Genomic DNA, 24,993 nt, shown 5'->3' on the forward strand with positions numbered 1-24,993 from the left:
CATCACTTCGGTGACCCTTGGCCAGAAGAACTGCTGAAGGGGCAGGCAGAGAGATCTGGCTGCCATTTCCCTCCACCCTGGCCTAGTGGACCATCAGTCCACTGATCTCAGGAGGGTAAGGCAAAAGGGGATTCTTTTTGCCAACGCAAGAATTATTGTATCGAGGATTTACCAACATTAGTTTGGCTTATTCTCCACCCTTAATTTTTTTTACTTCTCCCCCCGCCGCTGAATGCTCTGGCATGCATGGAAGATATGTGGGGAGAGGCATGGATTTATCTTGGGTGCGCTGGGTTGTAGAGAAGATAAGAGGCAGCTCGAGAAGGCTCTGCTGTCGTTCGCATTCTCAAATGCCAGTTTGGGGGAGGGGGCTTGTGCTTTTCTGCTAGAGGGTCAGAGCCACGGGCTTAGGTCAAGTGGATTCCTGTGGCAACATTCACATCTATCTCTGGCTGTCCAGTCCAAGTCCTGGGATTTGGAATTTCTGGTCACTAAAGAGATTTTTTAAAAGCACTTTAATCAGTTGTGCTATGTTAATCAGAGACTGCATTAGGCTGAAATCAAAGCTGTCTCCCAGGCAAGTGACAGTTAAAGCATGAACTCTAAGGGGACCTTGCGTGGCCCGTGGACTCCTGCAGCACAAACCACTCTTTAAGTGGAAATGCCAGGGAGCGGACCTCGTTCCTTCCATGTGCTGAAACAAATACATTTATAGTGTTCTAAGGTGGTTTTGGTGCAAAGGTACCTGCCCAAAGGCCAGTTAAAATGACTCCTGGAACTAATTATGTATCTAATTGAAATCCCCCTTTTTGTTGAGAGTGACTCAACATTTTTACATTGGTTGGATCACAATTTCTGCATGAGTGCTGCAGGTTATGAGTCATTAAAGATGCCAAAATATGATTGGTCTAAATAACTGTCTTTTAAAAAGTCTTGCAAATGATGTTGACTCTAGCTCTCTGCAGGTGGCCAAATTATATAAAAATGTGCCTCAAATATATATATATTTTAAAACTATCTAAATATTGTGCCCAAATACGATTGCATCTGCTGCCCCAGCCTCTGTGTGTCAGTTGTGGCTTCTGCACGTGACTTACACACCAGTATGAAAATGCTGTGAATATACAAGGTGTCCATTTTTGCAGAAGGAGATGCCAGCCTGATTTTTGTCCTTGTGCAAAAATTACAACCAGTGCATGTTGATCGGGGGAGGGGAGGGTGCTTAGCCTTCCCTTGGCATATGCATTTCTTCCTAGCTTAACCATCCATGCCGGCTTGCATTCAAGTTGTATGTATGAAGCTGCCTTACACTAAGAGCCAAGCTACAAGTGACGCCTGACACAGGTTGGACACTTGTCAACTTCCCTCAAGTTTTGATGGGAAATGTAGGCGTCCTGGTCTTGTAGCTTGGCTCTCCATTTAATTGAAGTTTACAGAGCGGCAGTCTATGGGAGGGAAAACATGCGGTCGGGAGGGGAGTGCAGGCGTCGGGCTGTTGCCAGGCACCCCCTTTTCCCTCCACTGGGTGTGTGTGTGGGAGTTTTCTGTAAACTTCAATTAAATGGAGAGCCGAGCTGTAAGACCAGGACGCCTAATTTCCCATCAAAACTTGAGGTAAGCTGACAAGTGTCCAACCTGTGTCAGGCGTCACTCATAGCTTGAACTTGTAGCTGAACTTAGAAGTTCAGACAGCTCAGTAATTTCCTGCTTTGACTGGCAGCAGCTTGCCAGCATCTTGGGCAGAGAAGGGTCTTTTCTAGCACCTGCTACTGGATATCCTTTAACTCAAGCTGGAGACCTTCTATGTGCAAAGCACGTGGTCTGCCACTGAGCCACTCCCTGCCGTTTCCTTAATTCTAATAAACAAAGCATGACAGAAGGTATTTCAGAATTTATTGGCCAACTGGTGGTTTCTCATGATTTCTGAATGCAGCCCCCCATCTGTGCCGAGGCAAAAGTGTTGATGAGGAAAGGAGGGTTGTGTCGCTGGGTAGGTAAACATGAGCTGAGCGCAGGAGAGCATGGGAACTGCTGAGAGAGGAGCTGGCCGAGCGGCAGGAGGAGCTGAGGCCAGGTGTCGGCTGCTGCCAGGTGGGCAGTGCCTCTGAGCTGAGGTCACTGTTGAACTTCGCCCAAGTGCAGGCATCAAAGGGAGGGGAGGGGAGGGGAGGGAAGAAGAGAAGCTAGAGGTGACCTTGGCTGCCGCAGATAGGAAAGAGGGGAGGGGTGAGTGTGGTGAGAGGCTTGCTTTAGAAATGGGATGGGATTAAGGGGAAGGGTTGGGATGCTTCAGTGTTTGCGTGTATTTACCTCTTACTCTGCATTTTCTCCGAGGGCAGCATGTGTGATGTCTCTCCCTCACAAAAAACACTGTCAAGTAGGCTAGTCTGAGAGGTAGCAGCTGACCCAAGGTCACCCCATGAGTTTTAAGGATGAGTCAGAATTTGAACTCAGGTCTCCTCACCCTGTCCAAGCCAAACATTGTGTCCTCTGCACCGAGCTGGCTCTAACAAGAGCTTCATTGAGCTGGATTTGGTTCTTTTGGCTCAAGTAACTCTTAAACCCTGTCCTGTATTCTGTGATTAAAAAAAAAACGCAAACCAGATGAATAATGGCCATTGGATATATTGGTTCAGTTTCACCGCATCAAATATAGTTGTATAGATTATTTTTGATGGTGGTGGCAAGGATTTAGGATTGCAGGATTTGGCATTCTGTGCCTCTTGCAAAATAACAGAGAAGCTGGGAGCGTGTTGAGTGAGTTATAATATTGTTCTGTTCATCTTGGAGGACGTTGGTGGGTTTTCTGGGCCTCTTCTAATGTTTGATGAACTGGGGAAGGTATCTGGGCCTGAAGAGATGTTTTGCTGTTCAGCAGCCTCTCCTTTTAACATTCCCCAAAGCCTTCTGCATTGGAGTCAAGAGGCTTCAGCGACAACCAGAGGTAGCCTGATACGTCTCACCGTTATTCTCTCAGTAAGTTTTGAACCCATGTCACTGGCGATTGTTGGCCTGCTTGCCTCTTTTTACAGCAGCCACAACACTCTTCCAAATCTGCTTCCCATGGAAATTCAAAAGGGTTACGTTTGTTCCTGGCTTGGAGGATGTCCCTGCTGGTGTCAGAGCCGTAGGCTGAAGAATAATCTTAGTTCTTGTTGAGCAGAGATAACTGGGGAAGGCAGTCTGAAGCCCTGGAAAAGCAAGCTTGTCTCTGGACCTGGGCTTCTGCACAGTGTAAACCAATAGGGATGCTTTTAGGAAGTGAGTCTTACGCTTAAAGCCTTGGAGCTTAAAGCAGTAATTACTGCTGTTCAAGGGGCTCTGCAGCTGAGCAGAGAGACAGCATTGCCTCCGCAGTCCCATCTGAGCCTCTTTAGAATATCTTGAATGAATATGACTGAACTGTCTGGAGCTGAATATGCGCCTTTTAAAAAATGTATGATGTGAGAATCCCCAGTAACCTTTCCAAAAATAACAGTAGTGTAAATCCCTTTTCATGAAGACCGATGGGACTGTCTCCGAATAATGAGCAGACTTTTGACTTTCCCAGAGCTCTTCATCAGACTGCATGTTCAGGGCCGAGAAGAACAATGGTGGGGGTGAGGGGGGGGGGAGATGGGCATGATGGCAGAGCCCCTTGTCTACAGTTCGTAGAGTCATAACCAGATGTATTGCAGACTTAATTGGATTAGATGGTGCTGAGTGCAGAAGAGTTTGTGACGTGCACCAAAGGCTTCTGGGTTAAAGAAGCCATTTCTTTTTTTTTTAAAAATGGCACTTTCTCTTTGAGGGTATAAAAGCCAGCAGCGGTTAATCAAGATGTCTCCCCATCATGAATTGGACCACACTGGTCCCAACAGAAAGCAGAAATAAAACACGGTAGTCCTTATACTAACAAAGCTGATGATTAATTGCACTAGGTCAAAAGTCCACAGAACTCAGGTATGGAAATATTAACTGGTGGTTGAGGGGTTAAGCCATAACCCCCCCCCCCCACACACACACACACAAGCCTTTCCAAGAACCAGCTATAGGACAACCTGCCTGTCTAGTAACCAGGAGGGAGCAAGCAGCAGTTGCCTGCTAGTTGCAAAGAACGCTAGCTATGGATAGCCTAGGCTAAAAGGCATGGCTCGCATAGCCATACGTGTATATAACATCCTGAACCCAAATGCCCTCCGAGTTTCCCTTGGGGCTCTTTTGGGTTTGAAAGGGGTTCCGTTTGCAGAAGTTGTACTCTGGAGACTCCCCCACTTGCTGGCAGGGAGGGTTACAGCTAATGGGAGCTGCTTTATGAGGCAAGTGAGTCCCTTGGGGCAGTTTTGGACATCAGCAACCCCCCCTCCCCATGCACAGAGCTGATCCTTGCATGAATATAGCCCATTTGGCTCTGAAGCAACGGGTCACACACATATCATGATGTCATTGTCCTGAAAAGGCAGGCGGCATCTGTTGTCCAATGGTATTTAGAGGGCACAAGCAGGTCTGTGATGCAATCGCTGTTGCTTCTGTCCAATGGAAACTTTGGGTTCAGTTTACAGACTGTGATGCTTGGTTCTCCATGGAGCTACCGGCGCTCTGCGAAGTGTCTGTTTTTTAACCTTAGGCATCAATCCGCCCAAAGCAGGCTCACTTCCTAGAACAGTAGGGATGTTCTCATCTTCTGTCTATGTCCAATGGAGCTGAAAAAAGAACACCTGATCCCACCCGACTGTACCCAAGTTGAGCATACAAAATTGTTGTTTTTTCCAGTTGGTGCAAAACTGCTAAGACTAATAAGTCAGCGAATGGAGTTCTTCCTCCCACTTGAATTGACGATCGCAGAATTTTTGGATTGTGGTGTAATGTGATTTCTTCCAGAATGTTCATTTGGACATTGGATAGACCAGATTCTCTTACATAAGGAGCCTCTGATTCCCCCCACCCCTAATTTAAGATATTACACACTTTTGGGCAGCCACATAATTATGACATCTAAATCTGCGTTTTCTATTATTTCTTTCAGACAACTTACATTTGTTACTTTAAGGTCATAGTATCTATTCTGTCATCTACTACAACATGTATTATAGCAGGCTTCCTGACTCTCTAATTTACAATACCCCTCCTACCCTCTGCCTGGATAATAAGGACTCCTTCCTTTTTCCACTTCTCAGATCCGACAGGGAGCTGTGATTCTTGAAAGCTCATACTTTGGAAATCTAGTTGGTCTTTAAGGTGCAACTGGACCCGTGCTGCAGACCAACACGGCTACCTGCCTGAAAGTATCTTCATTAGTTAAGGGATTTCCCCCTCCCCTTTAAATAGAATGTTTAGAATATTAGAATATACCAGCAGGAGACAAGCAAGGTCCTGCAGGGGGAATCTCATTCTCCCCTCTGCCATTACTTACTCTTTCCCTTCCCTGAAATTTCCCATAACCTGCCCCCTTTTTCTGCTTCCTTCACTCCTTCCCACCCACCAGCTAACCTACCTGCATCTGACCCCCCCCCCCCAACCCTTCACTTTTCTCTTCTTCCCCTGGTTGCCTTTACCTGGGCAAACTATGGCCCAGTTGCATGGTGCCCATCACTGGAATGGACTGGGCTGAGCCCTGCGGTGTGGTGGAGAACCTGTAATGCATTGAAGGGGGCACTTCACTTTCTCACGTATTCCCATCCCCCCACCATTATAGGTGCAGTTTCTATCATTTTGGGGTGGTGTTAACCCCTCAATGTGTGTGCACATTGTTTTAGACATCAGATTTTTCTGCAAACTTGCAGCTTTCTTCAGGTTTGTAGAAAAATCTGTCTTGTCTTTCTATGGCCCCAATCTCTGGCTTTAAGTGTCCACATTGAGAATGCGGTTCACAGGGCTGCATTGAGAATTAGATACATTAATAGTGTCTAAGGTCTGCATGCTCACTTTGATTCTAGCTTTTTTTAAAAATTAGAGTGATAGATGAGTTGTTTTTGCAAGAACTGTTGGTGTATTGACGTAGCAGGTTTGGGAATGTTTTGAAAGCTTGTCTAGGTTGCAGTTGGCTGTGTTGTGGCCTAACTCATTTTTGGAAGATATTTTTAGGACGTGATAAAGTGCAATCCAGGTGAACAAGCATCTCAACACGAGAAACCTCACTGGAGAGATGTGTTTCTTTCTGCATTGAATACACAAGGCTAGCCTGTACATTACATTGGAGATCTCTGGCTGGCCTGCCAAACACATTTTTGACCCAAGAAAGCACCTATGGGGAAGACCGGTTCAGGTTCTGCCACGGTGCTGGATAAGAGATCCTTTAAGACTGCCCCTCACTGCATTTTCCTGATCCAAACTACTCCAGCTGTAACCCCCACACCCGGCCTGTAATTAGCAAAGGAAGGAGACAGACCCTTTTTTTCTCTATCTTCTTTCTATACTAGGGCTAATTGCAGCCAGGTAGGGAGTGGTTTTGATCAGGAAAATGCTGTGGGGGGTGGGGGATTTAAGCCCCCCCTGGCCTGGGGCTGCGACCTTGAACCACCCTTTCCCCGCTAACTGCTTTTCAGGATCCAAAATACCACCTCAAGCAACCCAGTCATGGCTCTCCATTGTAATGTGTATTTTGGCCCATACTTGTTGCCAATAACGAGGGTAGGGAATGGAATGCAGATTATGTTCTCTTCGCTCGCACATCCCATTCTCGGGAAGTCATGTTTCCCCTGTACGTCTCAAACTGAAATTCTTGGTTATTTGGGGGAAAGTGTTCCACCCCCCACCCCCACATTGCTGCCTCGGTTCTCGTGACGATGGCAGTTTTCCAGATTATGGTTTTGATGTGGTTTTTCGGCATCTGCGGGTGGTACCCATGACATTGCTGGAAGCCTTTTTTTGCTCCCCATCCATGCTATTTTGAAAAATTAAAAATGCACAGCCATTTCAGCGAATGTGTTCCCTCCCTCTGGGCACTCAAGGCCCCTCAATATAGCTATTCTAGTATCTTCCCTGGCCCAGCAAAATCAGCTAACCCTTCTGCCACGCAAAGGCTGCCGCTGTCCGTAACAATTGACTCGTGGCGACTCCATGAAGTTCCACCTAATAGGGTTTTCATGGCAAGAGACAAGCGGAGGTGCTTTGCCGTTGTTTTCCTCTGCATAGCGACAGCAGTTTTCCTTGGTGGTCTCCTATCCAAGTACTAACTGTAGCCAACTCTGCTTAGCTTCCAAGCTGTCACACGATTGGGCTAGTTTGGACTATTTTGACTTCTATGTAGGGATGCTGAAATAGTGTTGGGCCAGTGCTGCTTTAGCTCTTGCAGTAATAATCTTTTTGGAAATAATCTGGAACGGCCCTCAGACATACAGAAAAGTGTTGCATAGACTAGATAGGCCACTCTAATTCAGCAGAGCTCTTCTTATGTCCTTGAACATTTAGATGCTTGGTCATAGAGAAGTGTCTCTTACAGTTCTGGGCCTGCTCATGGCTACATCCGGCTTTCAGTGGTTGGGGTGTGGAACGCTTGCATTCAGCTGTTCTCTTTATTAGGCGTCCTTGGGACCTTTCCGTCCTGTCCCATGCAGTTATGTCCCTTGTTCCTTCTCATGCTCCCTGTTTATGTTGTTTTGTTATGGAACAATAGTGGTCAAACCAGAGGAGGCATTGAAAAACGGACAAACTGATCCCCGGCATGTATTATATTGCAGCTGCAGGAGCCCCCAATTCAGGTCAGGGCTGTAGATGGGGCAGAGAACTCTGATACCCCTCCCACACCCTTCCCCTGGCCTCCTGGCACTGATATTAGCTGCTTTGAGAAAAACATAAAGGTGACTCATAAGTTACTCTAACCGGGGAAATAGCAGCTCCAAGGAGGGAAGTTTCAGGCTGGGAAAATTCAGTCTCCCCGTGCCGTGAGCCTGATCCAGCCCCCACTCCATCTCCACTGACTGTTATTAGATAATGAAGCTGAGCGATGCTAGTTGGGAAGGCACAGATCTTGAAGGCCATTGTGTTCCCCACTGTTGATGGAGTTCATCTGATGATTGCAGACTCAGTTAAGAGCCTAGGGGTTATACTGGAACTAGCACTACTGCTAGAAAAGCAAGTTAAGGCAGCTGCAAAAAATGCTTTCTACAAACTCAGGGTAGCCTGGAAGATGGCCCCTACCTCAGCCTGGCCGATCTGACTGCCTGGATCCGTGCCATGGCAGTATCAGGACTTGACTACTATAATGCACTGTACATAGGTCTCCCCCCTAAGTTAATTTGAAGATTCCAGTTGGTGCAGAACACTGCAGCTTGGTTACTGTTGGGAGCTAGGCGATGCATATTACTCTCATTCTGCAATCACTCCACTGGCTACCTATCAGTTACTGAGCTCAGTTTAAAGTATTGGCTGCCACATACAAAGCTCGTCACAGCTTTGGTCCATCATATCGACAGGGCCACCTCTCTCTCTCTCTCTCTCTCTCTCTCTCTCTCTCTCTCTCTCTCTCTCTGTTTCTCCATGGCAACTTCGCTCATCTGAACAGGGCCGTCTGCAGGTTCACATGGGCAAAATTGACAGCTGCCGGTACGCGTACTTTCTCTATGGTGGCCTCCACTTTATGGAATGGCCTACCTGAAGAGGTTAGGAAATCTCTCGCTCTCCTGGCTTTCTGCAAATGATGCAAAACTGAATTATTCTATTTTATTTTTTTTAGATAGGACAGTTGCACTCTAAGGAAGTGTTCTCAAAGAGACGCATCGGTAAAGAGATAGGAACTATAGAATGTAATACTATATACTGTCTGTTGCTGTATGTATGATCCACTGGGTAGTTTCTATGTTGTTTAATCTGTCAGTTTTAGAATTACTTATGCTCTGTTTCAGCATTTCTTCAACTTTGCATTGGATTTTAAACCTTTGGTTTTAAACCTTTGCAAATTTGCATTTCGATACCCTATTACATTGTTTATTGAAATGTCTTTGAAATTGACTGAACTGACTCACACTGTATAATTCGCCTTGAGTCTCAATGAGAAGGGTGGAGATGATGATGATGATGATAAACAAACTAGAGATCTGCTTACAGATTATCCAGCATTTTAGACTGGTTTGACTTTCAGGTCCAAGTTCTGCCACCCATATCAACCGGGATTTAGCAATCTGGAAAATCGTGCCATATCTTGCACCTGTCATTCTGGATGCAGAGTTTGAGGGGTTTCTGGCTGCAGTTTGGAATTTATTCAGCTTGGAATTATAACTCAGTAGTAGTTCAGGGACCACTAACGTATAATGTCCTAATCAGGATACCCCCAGCCAGAAGTGACCTGGTACAAAGATGATGAAGAGATGGACAGATACTGTGGATTGCCAAAGTATGAGATCTTCCGTCACGGGAACCGACACACACTGCAGTTGTACAAGTAAGGAGAGAATTGTCTTGGGGGGGATGTTTGTTCATCAACTGCTTCTGAGCTGAGCGGACAGGAGACTCTGATGTTGCTCTGCCGACCCCAGCATACCAGCTTCCTGAAACCCGGTGTCTGTCTTGACCTCTCTAATCTGGACACAAGGCAGAGCATTCCTTTGTCAGAGGGGCTCTTGCATGTGACTCCAACTATCATGACAGTAACATCACAGGTACTGTCCAGTTGCTACCCATGAAACTTGTACATCCATCTTCCACTCTACCAAGAATCCTGATGGATAGCAAGTAGACAGCGCCTGTGATGTTAACTCTCACGATACGCATCCTTCTCCCTTGCTGTGTCATTTGATGTTTCATTGTAAAAAATCAAGTGTGTGTGTGTGTGATGTATTCTCTCCCCAACAGCCATGCCTCACCATTTTGTTAACTTTCCTTCCTTTTATTCCCTTAGAAGCTCATTGATTAACAAATCGTGAGCAGCAGAAAGTTCTTCTTCATCATTTTTTGGACTCAAGGGACAGAAGGATTGTAACAAATTTTGCTGCCACCAAAGTAATCTTAGGATTGTTCTGTCTAAGCAGATAAAACAGCATTTCTGAGATGTAGTGATTTAGCAGTAATAAGTGGCCTAATATAATAGTCTCTGATGTTCTCATACAAATGGCAATCGAGCAGAACATGTAAAGATGTATCAGTCCTGTTAAGACTGCAAAGGCAGATTCCATCAGAATAAGGCCTATTTAAAAATCTCCCTTCTAAAACCATAGAAGGTGTAATATTCAATCTCGCAAATGAAAAAGCTGTACAATAGCATTGAAGAGTCAGATAACACATATAGGGGGGCAAAGATTTTGGCGGCGCAGTGCCAAAGAACAGAGAAGGAACAGATACGACGAGCTCTCTATGTCAAACTTCCGTGGTTTATTTCTAGAACGTGCTTTTTGATCAAAGAGAGAGCTTATGATTTACTCATCTCAGAGATAAGATTAGTCATCATACCCACTAGTGGCGGTTTCTCATCCAGAGTTTTCATCCAAACCAATTTAAAAGTATCCCATTTCAAGGCAGCCAATAGGCCAACTTCAGTCAACCCCCACCCCACCCCCCATAATTTTATTCTTAATTTGAGGTTGGAGAACCATGCTCTTGCCTCCAAAGATGTCTGGCCAAATTCTTCCCACAGTGCAACATTTGAGACACAAGAGGGGTACATTCAACAGTTTTCTTAGAAATTGAGTAAGGGGCTGAGCAATATTTTCAGATGTGACTTTAATCCAAATAGCTGAACCGTAAGGAAAGAGAGGAACCGCTTTCACGTTAAAAGCCTGCACAGCCCCCTCTTATTATAGAAGAACCTGTTTATAGCATTTGCAGAGGGCTTTGCTTTGTTAAATGCCCTTCTGAGTTGGGGATTCCAAGATAAGGCTGCTGAAAACAGGATCCCCAAATAAGAGAAGGTCCTGACTGGCTCAATATTAAATGTGTTGAACGACCATTGCAGTGAGGGACATCTCCTACTTTGGGTGAAGACTAGGATCTTAGATTTCTGAGTTAATCACCAGACTCTCACTCTTCCATTGTTGGGTTTCAGCTCTTTGGAAGCTGTGCCTTCCTGCATATCCAGAGCCCTGCTTTGTTTTAGCTTTGGTGAGATATCTCCAGCCAGTCCCCCATTCAAGTGCAATATTGCATCAGGAAGTGGCAGTAGTGGAAAGGAACTGTCAGAGGTAGCTGATCTGGCCCCAGTGAGACCAGTTTCCCCAAGCAGGGAGCCAAAATGGCTAAGCAGGCAGGCAAAAAGAATGTGACTGGTCCAGGGGCACCCAGTAAAAATTCAGGGCAGAGGGAGGATTTGAATCCAGGCCTCCCCAGTCCTAGCCCATCCCTCTACTGACCACACTGGCTCTCCACTCACAGCGCTGTTGTCTTTTTGGCTCCTAGCTGCAGAGAGGACGATGCGGCCATTTACCAGGCCTCGGCTAGAAACAGCAAGGGCATCGTGTCCTGTTCAGGCGTCTTGGAGGTCGGAACTATGACAGAGTATAAAATCCACCAGAGGTGGTTTGCCAAGCTGAAGCGGAAGGCTGAAGCCAAGTTGCGAGAGATAGAGCAGAGCAGGAAGCGAGGGAAGGAGAACGTGGAAGTGGAGCAGCTGAGGAGAGTGAGCCCAGACCGGTTCCAGCGAAAACGCCGGCTGACGGGGGAAGTGGGCATGCGCTCTGGCACCTCCCTCTGGGACAAGGAAGAGGTGGCCAAGGTGCACGTTCCTGATCTGAAAGCGAGATTCAATGAGGACAGCCATGCCAAGAACAAAGAGCCTTCTCTGGATACGGCAGCCCTCTTCTCAAACAATTTCATCACCAGACCTCTGGATGTGGAAGTGACGACCAATGGGGACTCTTCTCTTGAGAGCGGAGAGGAAAATGGGGAAGAGAATGCCAATGGCTTTCTTACATATATCTATGAGACAGTGGAGATTATAACCAGCAAGCCTACAAACAAAGAGTCTGCTGCTAAGAAGAAGAAGAAAGAGGAGAAAGCCATTGACCTGCTGAACGCGAAACAGGACATTTCTCAACAAACCAGGATGCAGCTGAAGAGAACCATCGCGACACAGAAAAACGCCACGCCCACCGTTGCACCCGAACGCACACCCTCAGCAGTGACAAATGGGGAGCTGATAGAAACAGAGTCCAAACAGGTTCCAAGCCAGATTCTGAGAAACTCAGCACCCCTGTATTCCAATACAGATGTGTACTTTTCTCTGAAAGACATGTATTTCGATATCGGAGCAAAGCTCAAAACTGAAGAGGAGGCACCGAAGGAAAATGTGGAGGGAACTGATACATACCACCTAGCCATGGATGTTTCCAGTGTAGAAGAGACCCTTCCAGTTTGGACAAGGGCTGTGCCAGAGGAAATGTCAACTGAGCCCCAGGCAGAAGAGGAAGCGGAGGGAAATGATGTCCGCGAGACTAAGATCACCAGCACAGCAGCTGCTGAAACAGCCGAGGAGTCTAATGTGGAATTAACCCGGCCTCCTAAGTGGACCTCAGAGTCCACACCAGAGGTGGAATGTTCACTCCACGTGACGGAGATTCCGGGCAAAAACGGCTCGGAAACAGAGCTTCAGACTCCCAGCCGGGCATCGGAGGCTGGCCTCACCGAGAGAAACGAAGGGGAGACGTTTGAGGAAAACATACGAGAAACAGACTTGCTGGATTCCCTCCCCATTGATGTGGAAGCAGCCCTGCAGCCCCAGGACACTGTGGGGCCACATGTGGATTCACTCTCGCAGGAAGCAGCAGGAAACTCACAGCAGGCCTCCTTGGAAGAGCAGCTGCGCAGCGAAGGGCCTTGTGAGGTACTGTAAGTCCCCCCCCCCCGCCCCACTCTGCTAGGCTGACCTCATGTGAAATGTTTCCAAATCAGTTAAGCAGCAACTGCTGAAGCTCCGCCTTCTATTTATAGCCAGGAATTCGGGATGTGCACGGCCAGCAATAAATAGGGTGGCATCTCTTCAGGCTGACACTGACCCCTGGCTTTACACTCTTGCATTAGCTGGCCTTATTTTTTTCCCTTGCAGCTGGTAAGCAGGTGCGTGAGCTGCAGACGGCAGCCCTTTTGGCTAGTTGGCAGAGGGGCGAGTAGCCGGCAACCCTGGCCTGTCATTTAGCTCCTCTGGCGCTGTGCAGTGGGGCGTCATCACATTGCCCGTGGTCACAGCCGCAGCTGTCCCTGACACTCACCGTGGCGGTACAGTTGCTGTCTATTTTCGTCACCGATTCTGAAGTGTTTTCCATGTAATTCTGCGTTCAAAAGAAGGCTGTTTGCACGGCTGCATTAACAGGTTTCCTAATTCAGGGTCTCACACTCCGGGATTCATGCTGCAAACAGGACTGGCATCTGAGCAATCCTGCTTGGGAGGGGGTGCGTGGGTGTGTGTGGGCGGGACTTTTGGCATAAGGCTGTTGTGGACCAAAGGAGTGGAGATGGACCTCCCCCCCACCCCAGTGCAAGCAGCTGCAAGTGGACTTGGGCTCTTGTTGAGAACTTGGTTGATTAAACCCATTGGCCGTTAAATGCTGCATCCTGCTCACATGGCTCACAAGCCGGGTTGCCTCGTGTTGTCTGTTGTTGCCCCTCTAATACGTCCAGGCTTTGCTAAAACCCTTCTGCTGCTGTGTCCCGTGTGCTGGGGGTTTTGACGTCAGGGTCCAGTTGGACAAACAGCTACAAGAACTGCTCTCGGGATCTCTGAATTCATTCTGGAATAGCCTTCAAGCAGTCTCGAGAGCACCTTTATATATGGCCGTTTCATCATGTTGTACTGGTGCTAGAGTAACGGCAACATGAGCAAATCATGACTCAGCCCAGTTCTAAAAATAGATCAGTTCAATACATCAAATGACAATACAATATGATATATATCAGTACAATATGTTATGTTATGTCTGGCATGCATGTCGGACCATTCTCAATTCACTATCGCATTTGGGTTTTTTAAAAAAAGATTGAATTGCTTAAAGCCCACAGGACAAAACAAAGAGAATACATGCATACGCAAAACCGAAGCAGCTTATGCAATAAAAAGGAACTCAGTGTATTACATTATGGCCCTTAATTAACAGCAGAACAAGGAAAAATGGTGCTTAAAAATGAAAGAGTCAATCAAAGTATTGTCATCTGATGCAACGTTACACCCTAATTATGTTATGCTGATTTTTATGATTTTTGGTATAGTTTTTACTTGTGAGCTGTCTCTCCAAATAAATAAACAAATATGCAATTGCGCCCCCCCCATTAAATATTTAAATAATAAGTTGGGGGCCTGTGAGGGGTTGTGGGACAGATAATCTATCAGGAGAACTTTTTCTGCCCCTAGAATGCAAAATGGGTCTTGGGGAGAGGGTTCTTATCCCTGCACTTAAACCATCTAGCGCTGCAGTCCAGTTGCCCCACAGCGCTGCTTGCTGAGGTCTGGGGCTAGGTGAACCGGAAGCTGCTCAACTAGTCCCAAACTTGAGCAGGAGAGTGCTGGGAGGAGGAGGACTTTTTCCTGCCTATGCTGTCTAGAAGAATCGAGGCTGTGGGGGCACTGGCTCGCTGAATGTGTACAAATAAGGGCCAGATGCTGTGTCAGGTGGATTCCACGTTAGCTGACGGCAGCTGCTCTTTGCATTTTTCATTAAAAAAACACTGTTCACGGACCTGCTGCCATTCATCTCTTCATGCCCTGAGGCAAGGGAAGGTAGCTGAACGACATGCTATAGCTCCCTTCCTGCTCTCTGAAGAGACACGAGTGACTTATCAGCCTCTTGGAGTGGCTTTCAGCACTTTGGTATGTGCTGGAATTTGCTCATTGTGTCGCCATTTTAGGCGATGTGAAACAGTCTTGGCCTCTGACAGGGAAGCAGCTCTCCAAGCTAATAATGAGAACTGGCCTGCCTGTCGATGCAATGGGGGTGGTAGCAAACTCAGCGCTCACCTCTCTGTGACTTCAAAAGCTGTGGGAGATCATAAGACGGGCTGGGCTGTAAGATGCTTTTTGGCCACTGCAGTAAGTTTGACAAACACTTTTTGCCGGCTTTCCTATTACAGTGCAAAGGTGGGTCTGGGGGGGGGGGGCTGCCTCCAGCCCTCAACAAGCTCTCCCCCGGTTGCTTAACAATTTATTGGGAGCATCAGTCCATCAATGGGAACTCCATTCAAAAGCACAGTGGGAGCCCAATTCAGATTGGGACTGTAGTATGGGAGGAGGAAGGGCTTCTGCCTTCCCCCCATGATGCTGTTCGAATCCAAACTAGGCCCCCGCAGTGCTTTTAAATCTATTTTTCGCTGGCGTTTGCAGCTTCAGTATGGCTGTGAGTCCCTGAGGCTGTCTCACATCGGTTGTAATGTACAGCTTGGCCCTAAATGTTCTTTGTGTCAGTCACAAAGACAGCTTCCTCCCCTCTCCAAACAGTTTTTAGTGTTGAAAACCGGTGTTTAAAAAAACCACTGTTCCCTAAAACCTTTTTTTTTAATGGACCAAACATTTTTGATGGAATAGCAAGACGGGAATTTGAAGGAAAAATAAAACAAAAGACAACTGGATCGCCTAATCCTTTGGAAAGGAGCAGACGGGGAAAGGCAACAAGGATTTGATCCACAGGTTGTATTAGGTGTTTTTGCGGAAGTGAAGGTTGGTGGGGGGGGGAGCAGATTCCATTGCGCAGCTGGAAACCCTAAGCCCCTTGCTTTTGTTTGTGAATTCATCTCTCTTCACCCTCTGCAGGCTTAGCCCCATACCTGGTGGTATCTTAAAATACCATCTCTACTCATAGCCGGTGATGGAAAGAGGCAGGGAAATCTGCGTGTGGGAAATAAAGAAAGTGGCGATTGGTGGCTGAACTAGGCCACCGGTCAAGAAAGATGGATTTGAGGAGGCTTGCAGTGTTCTTTCTGCCAAACCGAGAGAAAGGACAGTTCTGTCGCCAGACAGAAGCGAGCAGTGATACAGGGAGGGGATATGGCTCTGGGACATAGGCTGTGCCTTCCAAGCAGAAGATCCTGTGATCAGTCCGTAGCATTCTTGAGTAGAAGGTGCTGGGAAAGCCTGGTTGTTGTTGGAAATCCCGGAGAGCTAGGCAGAGTAAACAATGCAGAGCCGTTTGGTTTAGCTCAGTAAAAGGTGGCTTCGGCTGTGACTACAGGTACGTAATACAGAAGCCTGACCATAAACAGGCAGCGTTGGACTGCTGTTTAAGACCCTTTGACTAGACAAAAGGAAAACATAGCGGTGTGTAGGATAACGTGTTGTGCAGTTGCATTGGGGGGAGGGAAGTGTCTCATGACAGTGGTGACTATCAGCCTTGTGACCCAGCCCTCCAAAGCTGCGCTTGATGTGCCCTAGGGTCGCTTTCGCACTTCCGACTGCAGCATGGGACAGCTTGAGCTGTTTTTGCAACTTGACCCCAAGGCACGAGAGCAGCTGTTCATACAATGGCTGCAATCATCGTAGAAAGAGCCACGGAGAAGGTGGCAACTCTCCCCTCTCCCCAAAAAGAATCATGCAGAACAGTAGAGAGGTACTGAACCCTGGAGTCAGAAGGAGCCAAAAGCTAAGCCAAGTTCTCTGCCAGGAGTTTGGTGCGCCTAACAAATGTGGATTTCTTTTTGTTCCCGTGTTCAGCATCAAGATTTAGAATGTAGCATCAAGATTTCAGCCTGATCTAGAATGTAAATGTGGTAGCAGAAGAGCGCTATTGAGGCTAGGCCTATGGGTCCAAAGCTTTTCACCGGTTTCCCAGTGTTTCCTTTGACTTAGTGATTCTCTCTCAGCCTAACCTTCCTCACAGGGTTGTTGTGTGGGTGGAAGAATCCATATACGGCTCTCAATGATACCGAGCTTGGACAAGCTCCTCTGCTTTAAAAAATGCCTTCTTCATGGCTTGTTTTCCTCTTCTTGACTGATTGCCTGCCTGCTGTATATCCTTAGGCATGGACCCCTCCACCCCTTTCCTCTTTCGCCATTGCTTAGCCAAGCTGGACAGATATAGCTCCTTTAATCTTCCCCAGACGTCATTCCTTCCAGCCACCTGATCTCGTTGCTGCTCCCTCCGATCTGTCAGTGTCGTTCGGATGTTGCCCATGCTCGGCGTTTCTATTCCTGTTGCGATTGCACCAGGCCTTTGAACAGAGGAATTGTCTGTTCCGTGTGCGTTGTAGGAGACCACAGGAGCTATGGCCTCAGACTTGGCAGCGGAATCATTTTTTTCTCATACAGGAAGTTAACCAGTCTGTGTTGATGTTAAAAAAGCTTGCATTCTGCAACGAGGAATCAATCATGAGCCCGATTTGCATAATTTATTCTGATTGCAGTTTGGGTTTTTTCAGATAATGGAGGAAGGCCAGTTATGGAATCAAAGGCTAACAGTGCAATCCTAAACACAGTTAGTCCCGTCTAAACCCAATTACTTCATTGGGCTTAGACTGGAGTAACTCTTAGGACTGTGCAGTGTTTGAAGGCAATGGGGATTGTTTATGAGAAGGGACACGGAACTACTGCTTGATGGAGCCAAAATCTCTGTCCTTGTTTCTCTGCAGCTTCAGCAGAAACTGCTCATATTTAGATGCCCCATGAGGACTATAAACTTGATTTTTAAAAATTAAAATTATGGTGGGAAAGGTGGGAATTAAATTGCATCTTGAACATGCTGGCTGAGGAAGGGATGTTTGATGGTACAAACACAAACACACAAACACACAGAGACTCCCTCTCTCCCTCATCAGTACATAATATGAGTGCTAAAAATCTCTGAAGCAAGCTTTCTGTAAGTTCCAAAAATTCCAAAAGAGTTTTGATTCTAGTAACAGTTATTTTTTTTTCTGTTAAAAACTGATTACGGATTTTTTAAATCCACAATACAGCTATTCAAAAATTGACATTATTTGAAAAATAAAACAGCAACATCACTACTCAATGAATCAGTTGTTTAAACTGGCTGCTCTTGGCACCTAAAAGACATCGTGGAAGGCACCAGTGAATGTCTCTGGAAAGCTTATTCCATAACTGGGTGCCATCACTAAGAAGGCCTTGCCTCGGGACGCCACATATCTTATCTCTGATACCCAAAGCAAGGCCTCCAATGATGTTCTCAGTGGTTGGGCAGGTTCATATAAGAGCAGGTGATCCTTTACTTATCATCTTGTGCTGTGCAACCGCCTCTGCTGCAAAATGAAAAAGAACCCAAGTCAAGGCCCCTCTAAAACAAGGCTAACTATTTTGTGTTCTTTATCCCTAGGTTGCCAAAAACTCGAAACCAGCCTTTTTCACTACCTACAACACACCGCAACTTCCAGATGCTGGAATGGTCAAAGAAACTAACCAGATAGCTGGCTACCTCACATTAAGGGAAGAATCCCCCATAGAGCCAGAGACCAAATGGCCCAAGGAGAGGTCCAGTCCCAGTCCAGAGATCCAAGAGCCAAGCGTGGTGGTGGTAAGCCAGGAAGGTAACCAGTATAGCCCAGGGACTTCCTCGAACCCCCCAACTCTTTCCCTTGATGTTACACAGCCCAGTGGGGAAGAGCACCTACTTTTGGAAGAAGAGGTGGAGACGTATGCTCCAGTTTTTGGAAGAGATGAAAATCAGCACAGACTATCTCCAAATCATGGGAGTAAGGAGACGGCTACTGCTGGTTTTCTGCCCCAGAGAGCTGATCTCGAGACTAGACCGATACGTTGTTTGGACCAGAGTGTCCCTCAGACTGAAGCAGCGACCAGTGGAAAGCAAGAAGAGGCGTTTGAATTGCTGAGGGATGATGGGCCCGACCTGAAAATGGATTTGGGCCTTGAAGAGGAGAGGATGGTGTCAGCCAGACCACTGCTGATTCCCGAGGCTCCTCTAGAACCTCCTGTTCATTGCCAGGATGTTCTGGAAAAGCCACCTTCAAGTCCCCCAGTGGCGATACCTCGGGTGTTCCATGGACCTCAAGCGCCTTCTCCTGTCAAAGATGACCTCACTGAGAGGAGCCAATCAGTGGCCAGTTTGCTGAGGGATGTGAAGAGAGATCTGGACTCTTGGCAGCCAGTGAGGACTGCGCCTTCGGAACCAGCCCAGCAAGTGGATAGAATGTCCATAGAAGGGAGTCACATCAAGGAATCGCTCTCCACTCCTCAGATGGACGAAGAAGATCAGCAGAAGGCTTTATCTCTTGGCCAGAAACTGGAGATGAGTGTGAGGGAAGGGGAGAGAACAGCCTCAAGCACTCCTTTAGCGCAGGATTCACCACAGCCAGAGACTGCGATGGAGGAGGATGAAATCCCGGATAAGAAACAGCAGAAGAATCTGGTGACTTCCTTGAAAAATTATTTGCTCCTTCTCTTAAAGATGACCTCAGAGTCGGATAAAAGCAAGGAGAGTCCGAAGCAGGAAACCAAGGCGGTGGAGGAAAGGACTCCCCCCACTGCTCTTCCAAGGCACGTCACAGATGTGGGTATTGCTGGGCTAACCCCCAGAACCTCAAGGAAGATCTTTGAACGGGTTGAAAACAACCAACTCTTCCAGAGTGCAGAGAGCCTGCAACTGACTCCCAAGACTTCCCGGAGGCTCACCGGAATGATCAATCAAGAGCTGCTTGCCTGCCAAGAAAGCCTGGTGGCTGAATCAAAAGTAGCGCCTCCTTTGCCCTGTGTGCCCGCCATTGTGGTAGGGGGTGTTTCTGTTGAGCCGACGGGGCCTCCCGGTCTGCCTCCAGAGGTTTCCAGCGAGGGGCCAGCAGCCCTACCTAGCGCTACCCCTCAGGAGCTGGCACTGGGAGCACGTCGTAAAATATTCCTGCCCAAAGCCAAGCAAGCTGATGAAATGGAAGGGGTAGCCCCAGAGGGCCAGACACTCACCAAAAAGGACAGTCCCGCCGTGTCTCCGCAGCAGAGCCGGAGGAATGCAGCTCTTTTGCAAACCCCGGTCCCAGCGCCGTCTCCTCCCGTGGAGAGGCGCTCCCCGTCCCTTGCCAGAAAGATGGCGACGTTAGAGGTTCCAAAGATATATGAGGAGACCACCGAAGAAAGTAAGAACGTGACAGACCACGCCGTGGGAGTCCCGGAGAAACGTGAAGAGGCTCCTCCTGAAGGGCAAACAGGAGAATCCCGGAAAGCCAATGACCCATTTAAAGGTGAGAAAGATAAGGTCCAAGCAGATAGATAAAGAGACTCTGAGAGGACCAAGTGGACCATTAAGGTAGGGCAGGGGGAAGTGGTGGGGGGAACCAGCTTTTTCATCCTCTGTAAGCGTTCCTCAGTCCGAAGGAAAAGTCCCCAAGATAGTTACAGGGCATAGCCTCAGGCACGCTGCGCTAACTTTCCAGAATGCAGAATCTGTGTGCTTTTGCAAGATAACAAGCAAAGCTCATGGGGAACCCCCTCCCTGCAAAGATTATTGGGGGAAAGTCTTTGTTTAATATAATTTTCTGGGTTCTTCCCCCATTACTTGAGGGAGAAAAGCATGGAAACTCCTCTTTTCCCCTGTTTTATTTCTCCATTTTCCTTGTCTGGGCTTTGTCATCTCTACAGAGCTCTCAGTATTCTACATCATGCCATTGTGCAGCAGTCCCAGTTGGCTCATCATAGAATCACAGGGTTGGAAGGGACCTCTAGGGTCATCTAGCCCAACCCCCTGCACAATGCAGAAAATCCCCAAATACCTCCCTCTTTCTGTAGCCCCACAGGTGATCCGCAAGATCCGAGCAGAGCAGTTCTCAGATGCTTCCGGCAACCTGAAACTTTGGTGTCAGTTCTTCAACATTTTGAGTGACTCAAAGCTGACCTGGTATAAAGATGAGATTCCTGTGACGGAGACCAGAAGAAGGTTAGTCGTACATGGATTGCCTCTCTAGTGGGGAGCTCTCAGGCCTCCTGTGGTTGAAGAAGGGCTTCTCAACCCAGCGTAGCATATCCTCCAATATTTCAACCAGGACAATAGGGACGCACTTGTAACGTCCCTACTCTCATAGCAAGGCTGAAGGTTCTCTTTGGTTTGGCATAGCAGGCTAACGTGCAATACCCTATCCTCCATTAATTTAAATGCCATAAGGATGATTTGGGTAGAGAGACATTAGAAAACTGTATTATCAACAGTTTCAAACTTAATTTCAGCAGCTGTCGGGTGTGCAGTGGCAGGCTATGCACTGCACGATGACGTCCATGTACACACATTTACATGGATGAGCGCTGGAGACGATGTGACTCCACTCCCCATTCAGAGATTTCTTTCTAGAGACTCCAGGGAGGAAGCTGACTCTAGCAACTCATACAAAACAAAGTTTGGAAAGACATCCATCAAAAATAGGAGCAAATTAGAAGCAGTGATTTACCTGAAACCAGAAATCTGGTAAATATAGAAGTTGGAGTATGTGAAATTCTTGCCTTGTGATGTGACCTTCTTGCCTTGATTGAGAGAAACTGGTAATCCGTGTGTGTATGCACGTGCAGGTATTTTTTCAGAATTTATTTGTGACCCCAAAAAGATATTTTTGCCGTGGCAGATTTAGGAACCGTGTGGCTCATTGAAAGAGATTTCAGAAGCACCAGGGGATGCTATCTGGCAGTAGCTAAGCAACCCAGGCACAGCTTTTCTCTCCCTCCAGTGTGGCAACAGGCCTCTCTCACAGGTCCCAGTAGCAGTCACACAGAATCAAAAAAGGACCAGTAGCCTAACTCCCAGTCTATGGACATGCCCCCAAAATCAGGCTGAGAAAGACGATTGCTCTCTCCACACCGATGTTGCTTTACTGTGCCCACTTCAAAAATTGCATATGTACTAAATGTGCACTTACTAGAAAAGTTGGCTAGAACTTCTCCTTGTCTTTCAGTACCTGCAATGCTGTTTATTACATCCTAACATTGGCTTCCTGTCTGATCCTTTCCTCCCCAGTCTTCCATTCCAATGCACCTTTTTTTTTTAAGCTGGGAGCTCCAGTTGCTGAACAATCAGCATTTCAGATCGCTTTGAATTTTTTCTATGCTCCACCTGTTGCTCAGTTCCTAGCGCTGGTGTGAAAGTTCAGGCCCCTGGAGTTGGATCAGTGTGCACTCTCTACATTTTGCTCCCTGCTGTCCTTCCCATGACTGTTGGGGGGAAGTTGTGCAGTATGTCCTGAGCTCATCTCCTAGAGGACTCTCTTCCAGCTCGGGGGATGAAGGGCAGGCGGCCCTGGCCATCGTGCAGGTGTCCTTGAGGGACTGCGGCGTCTATCAGTGCACCATCCAGAATGAATATGGCACCGACTCCACTGACTACCTGCTGAGTGCTGAAGGTGAGGCCTTTCCCCTCTCTGCTCTGCAGAGAAGACACTCGTGTTGCAAGGATTTGGAGCACTTGGGATGGGTGGCAGGATTTGGGATCTGCATCTGTGTAAGATGGTCTCAAATCACAGCCAACATATGGCAACTCCGTAGGGTTTTCAAGGCAAGAGATGTTCGTAGGTGGTTTGCCATTGCTTGCCTCTGTAGTGATCTGAGCTTTCCTTGGTGATCTTCCATCCAAGTACGAACCAAGGCCAACCCTGCTTAGCTTCCGAGATCTGACAAGATTGGGCCAGCCTGGGCCATCTGCTTGTACTCATCTCAATTACATTATGCAGCATAGCATAGGTTGGTTGGACACACCTTTATTGAACTGCACTGATTCTTCTTAGACTTGTTTGGCGGACAGCTAATCATTTATAGGGAATGGTAGGAGCTGTAGCAAAGCAGTTGATCGTAGGAGTAGGGTGCGATCATTCTAAGGTTCAATCCTGCTAAAAGGGGCTCTTCCAGCAGGTGCTAAGAAAGGCTCTTGCCCCTGGGAGCAGACAGTTCTGGCCTAGATGGCCAGTGGCTTGACTTGGTATGAAGCAGCCACATAATTATTTATTGCATTGATTTTTATCTCCACTCTTTTCCCAAGGAGTTCAGAGAAATATACTTGAGCATCCTCCCCTTTATCCTCAGAACAGCCCTGCGAGGTAGGCTAGGACGAGAGAAAGTGACCAGCCCAAGGCCACCCTTGGACCTGTAGGGCAGAGTGGGGATTTGAACCCAAGTCTCTTTGGTCATCATAGTCTAACTCTCTAGCCACTACCTTGTGCTGGATCCCAGCATGTGAATTGGCTGCATGCACAGGCCATGGAAGGACAGACCATACCATAGGCCACTGGTTCACTTTATGCATGTGCCCAGATGGGCATTGGTTCTGTGCATGGCCAGCCAGCACAACAGAGAGACACATTTTTATTCCTCTTGCTCATCACAAGTTGGCTTTGCCTGGAGCAGCTGCAGGGACAAGAGCTTTCAAGAAGGAAAGAGAAGCTGGCATTTAACATAGGAATGTTCCACCAAGGAGTCCACGAGCCGAATTAACACTATACAATTGGGGAAAGGGCTCTGCCTCCCTTTCTTGTTTCTCAGTGGAAGCTTACACCTCTCTCTCTGTCTTTCTCTGTTCAGTGCTGTCAGGATATATCTCCAAAGAAGAAATAGAAGGTAAAGTGTGCCCAGGAGACAGCGTGGTGAGTCTGTGCCCTGCCAGGTAACATGGCCCCCCTCCCATGCGTGAACCCCACCTCCTCCTCCTGTGTAGCTGGTGTCTCATGTAAGACTTAGCAATAAAGAGGCCATGGGAGACCTGCAAGACGGACTTCCCTTTAATGCTGAGGCTAGAGATGACAGAGAGGAAGATGCTTTGCCCCTTTCTCTTTGTAGACAAGCTTCCTGCCTCTATCCCTCGCACCCTCTCTTCCTCCAGGCGGCCTTCTTTCACCCTTCCAACCTGGTCTGAATAGAAGCCTTCCTTCAGGAGTGTGCAGTGCACGGGCCTTCCCCACTGATATTTCTGTCTCCCTCTCTTTCCATCTCCCTCCTTTCCATCGCAAGTTATGATCATGGGTCCACAAACATCCTTCCCAGCTCCCCAGTGCCCAGTGCGTTCTTTATTCTGGCAAGATCCCTCGACTTTCTCCTGAGAAGAGCACATGGCTTTTCTGAACTTCGAAGCTCAGTATGACAGCGAGATGCACGGCTCTCATACCAGTCTTGGAGCCGGAGAAGAGGCCGGATGCTGCTCTGTCCAGTCATGCTGGGCCTCCAAGGCTCTAGGAGCACAGCAAGACCTTTTCTCTTTGTGAAGGGGGTGGGGAGGCCAAGGGTCTGTGGCCAGCATAAATTCTGGCTAGCCCCTGGAGGTTTGTCTTCAGCCCACCTTTCTGGTCTGGAATCCCTTAGGCTTTCTGCTGCCATCTTTGTTTGCCTCCCCATATAACTGGGCCTCTGTCCTTCCCTGTCTTCACTTACACGACTGAGCAGTGGGGCTTCCTAGTTTGCTAGGAAGAAAGTCCCTACAATCTGTTGCCAATTAAAAAACTCCAATCTCGCCTTGATCTCTTAGTGGCCCTTCTGCCTGCCCTGCTTCCCCCCATCAGGATAAGCACCCTTTGCCTCCTGCCCTCCCTCCTCCCACATTTTCTCAGCCCCATCCCCCATGTGTTTTCTCTCTTGTGCAGCTGGCGAGGAGATTGAGATGACGCCCATGGTGTTTGCCAAAGGCCTGGCTGACTCTGGCTTCTGGGGGGACAAGTTCTTTGGCCGGATCATGGTGGAGGACCTGGAGGTGGGCCAAGGCTTCCTGCGCAAGGCATGCCGTGCCCGGGCCATTTACGGCCTGGAGCCGGTCTTTGAGTCGGGGCACACGGGCATTATCAAAATCCGCAACCTCATTGCCTTCGGTGGGCGCAGCGAGAACACGCTGATGGAGAGGAACTATGACATCACCATCCAGGTAGGAAGAGGGAGACACCTGGCACGTGGCCTGTCGCCATTGGCTGGAGGTAGTGCCCTCTGAGTGGCACCTCCTGTCTGTATGGCTGTCCATGCATCACAATGGGCGGGCGGGATTTGTGCTTCCTTAATAATGGTTTTCCAACCTTCCACCTCGGCTTTTTTGGAGCATCCTGTAAAAACACGTTGCTCACGTGGGAGCCCTGCTCAGCAGGCTTTGTGTCTGCTCCTGCTTGGCCTGCCCCGGGGGCTCTTGTGTCCATTGTCCATCCTTTCCTCTCCCACACCTGTTAGGTTAGGAAACGTTCCAGGAGGATAGCCCCTCTGTCTTGTCT

General features: G+C 47.9%; 1 protein-coding gene across 2 annotated transcripts in view; it reads left to right on the plus strand.

Annotated features, from left to right (window-relative positions):
* ALPK3 (alpha kinase 3) overlaps positions 1-24,993 on the plus strand; it is a 43,811-nt gene that overhangs the window by 13,700 nt on the left and 5,118 nt on the right. For both annotated transcript variants that reach the window (XM_055002282.1, XM_055002283.1), the window contains 7 exons: positions 9,241-9,358; positions 11,305-12,727; positions 18,150-20,022; positions 20,567-20,714; positions 22,034-22,161; positions 23,333-23,368; positions 24,385-24,659. In XM_055002282.1, the coding sequence (XP_054858257.1) occupies positions 9,241-9,358; positions 11,305-12,727; positions 18,150-20,022; positions 20,567-20,714; positions 22,034-22,161; positions 23,333-23,368; positions 24,385-24,659 (4,001 nt within the window). The remainder of the gene's footprint in view (positions 1-9,240; positions 9,359-11,304; positions 12,728-18,149; positions 20,023-20,566; positions 20,715-22,033; positions 22,162-23,332; positions 23,369-24,384; positions 24,660-24,993) is intronic.

This window comes from Eublepharis macularius, chromosome 18, assembly GCF_028583425.1.
Source record: "Eublepharis macularius isolate TG4126 chromosome 18, MPM_Emac_v1.0, whole genome shotgun sequence".
In the NCBI taxonomy this organism is placed as follows: domain Eukaryota; kingdom Metazoa; phylum Chordata; class Lepidosauria; order Squamata; family Eublepharidae; genus Eublepharis; species Eublepharis macularius.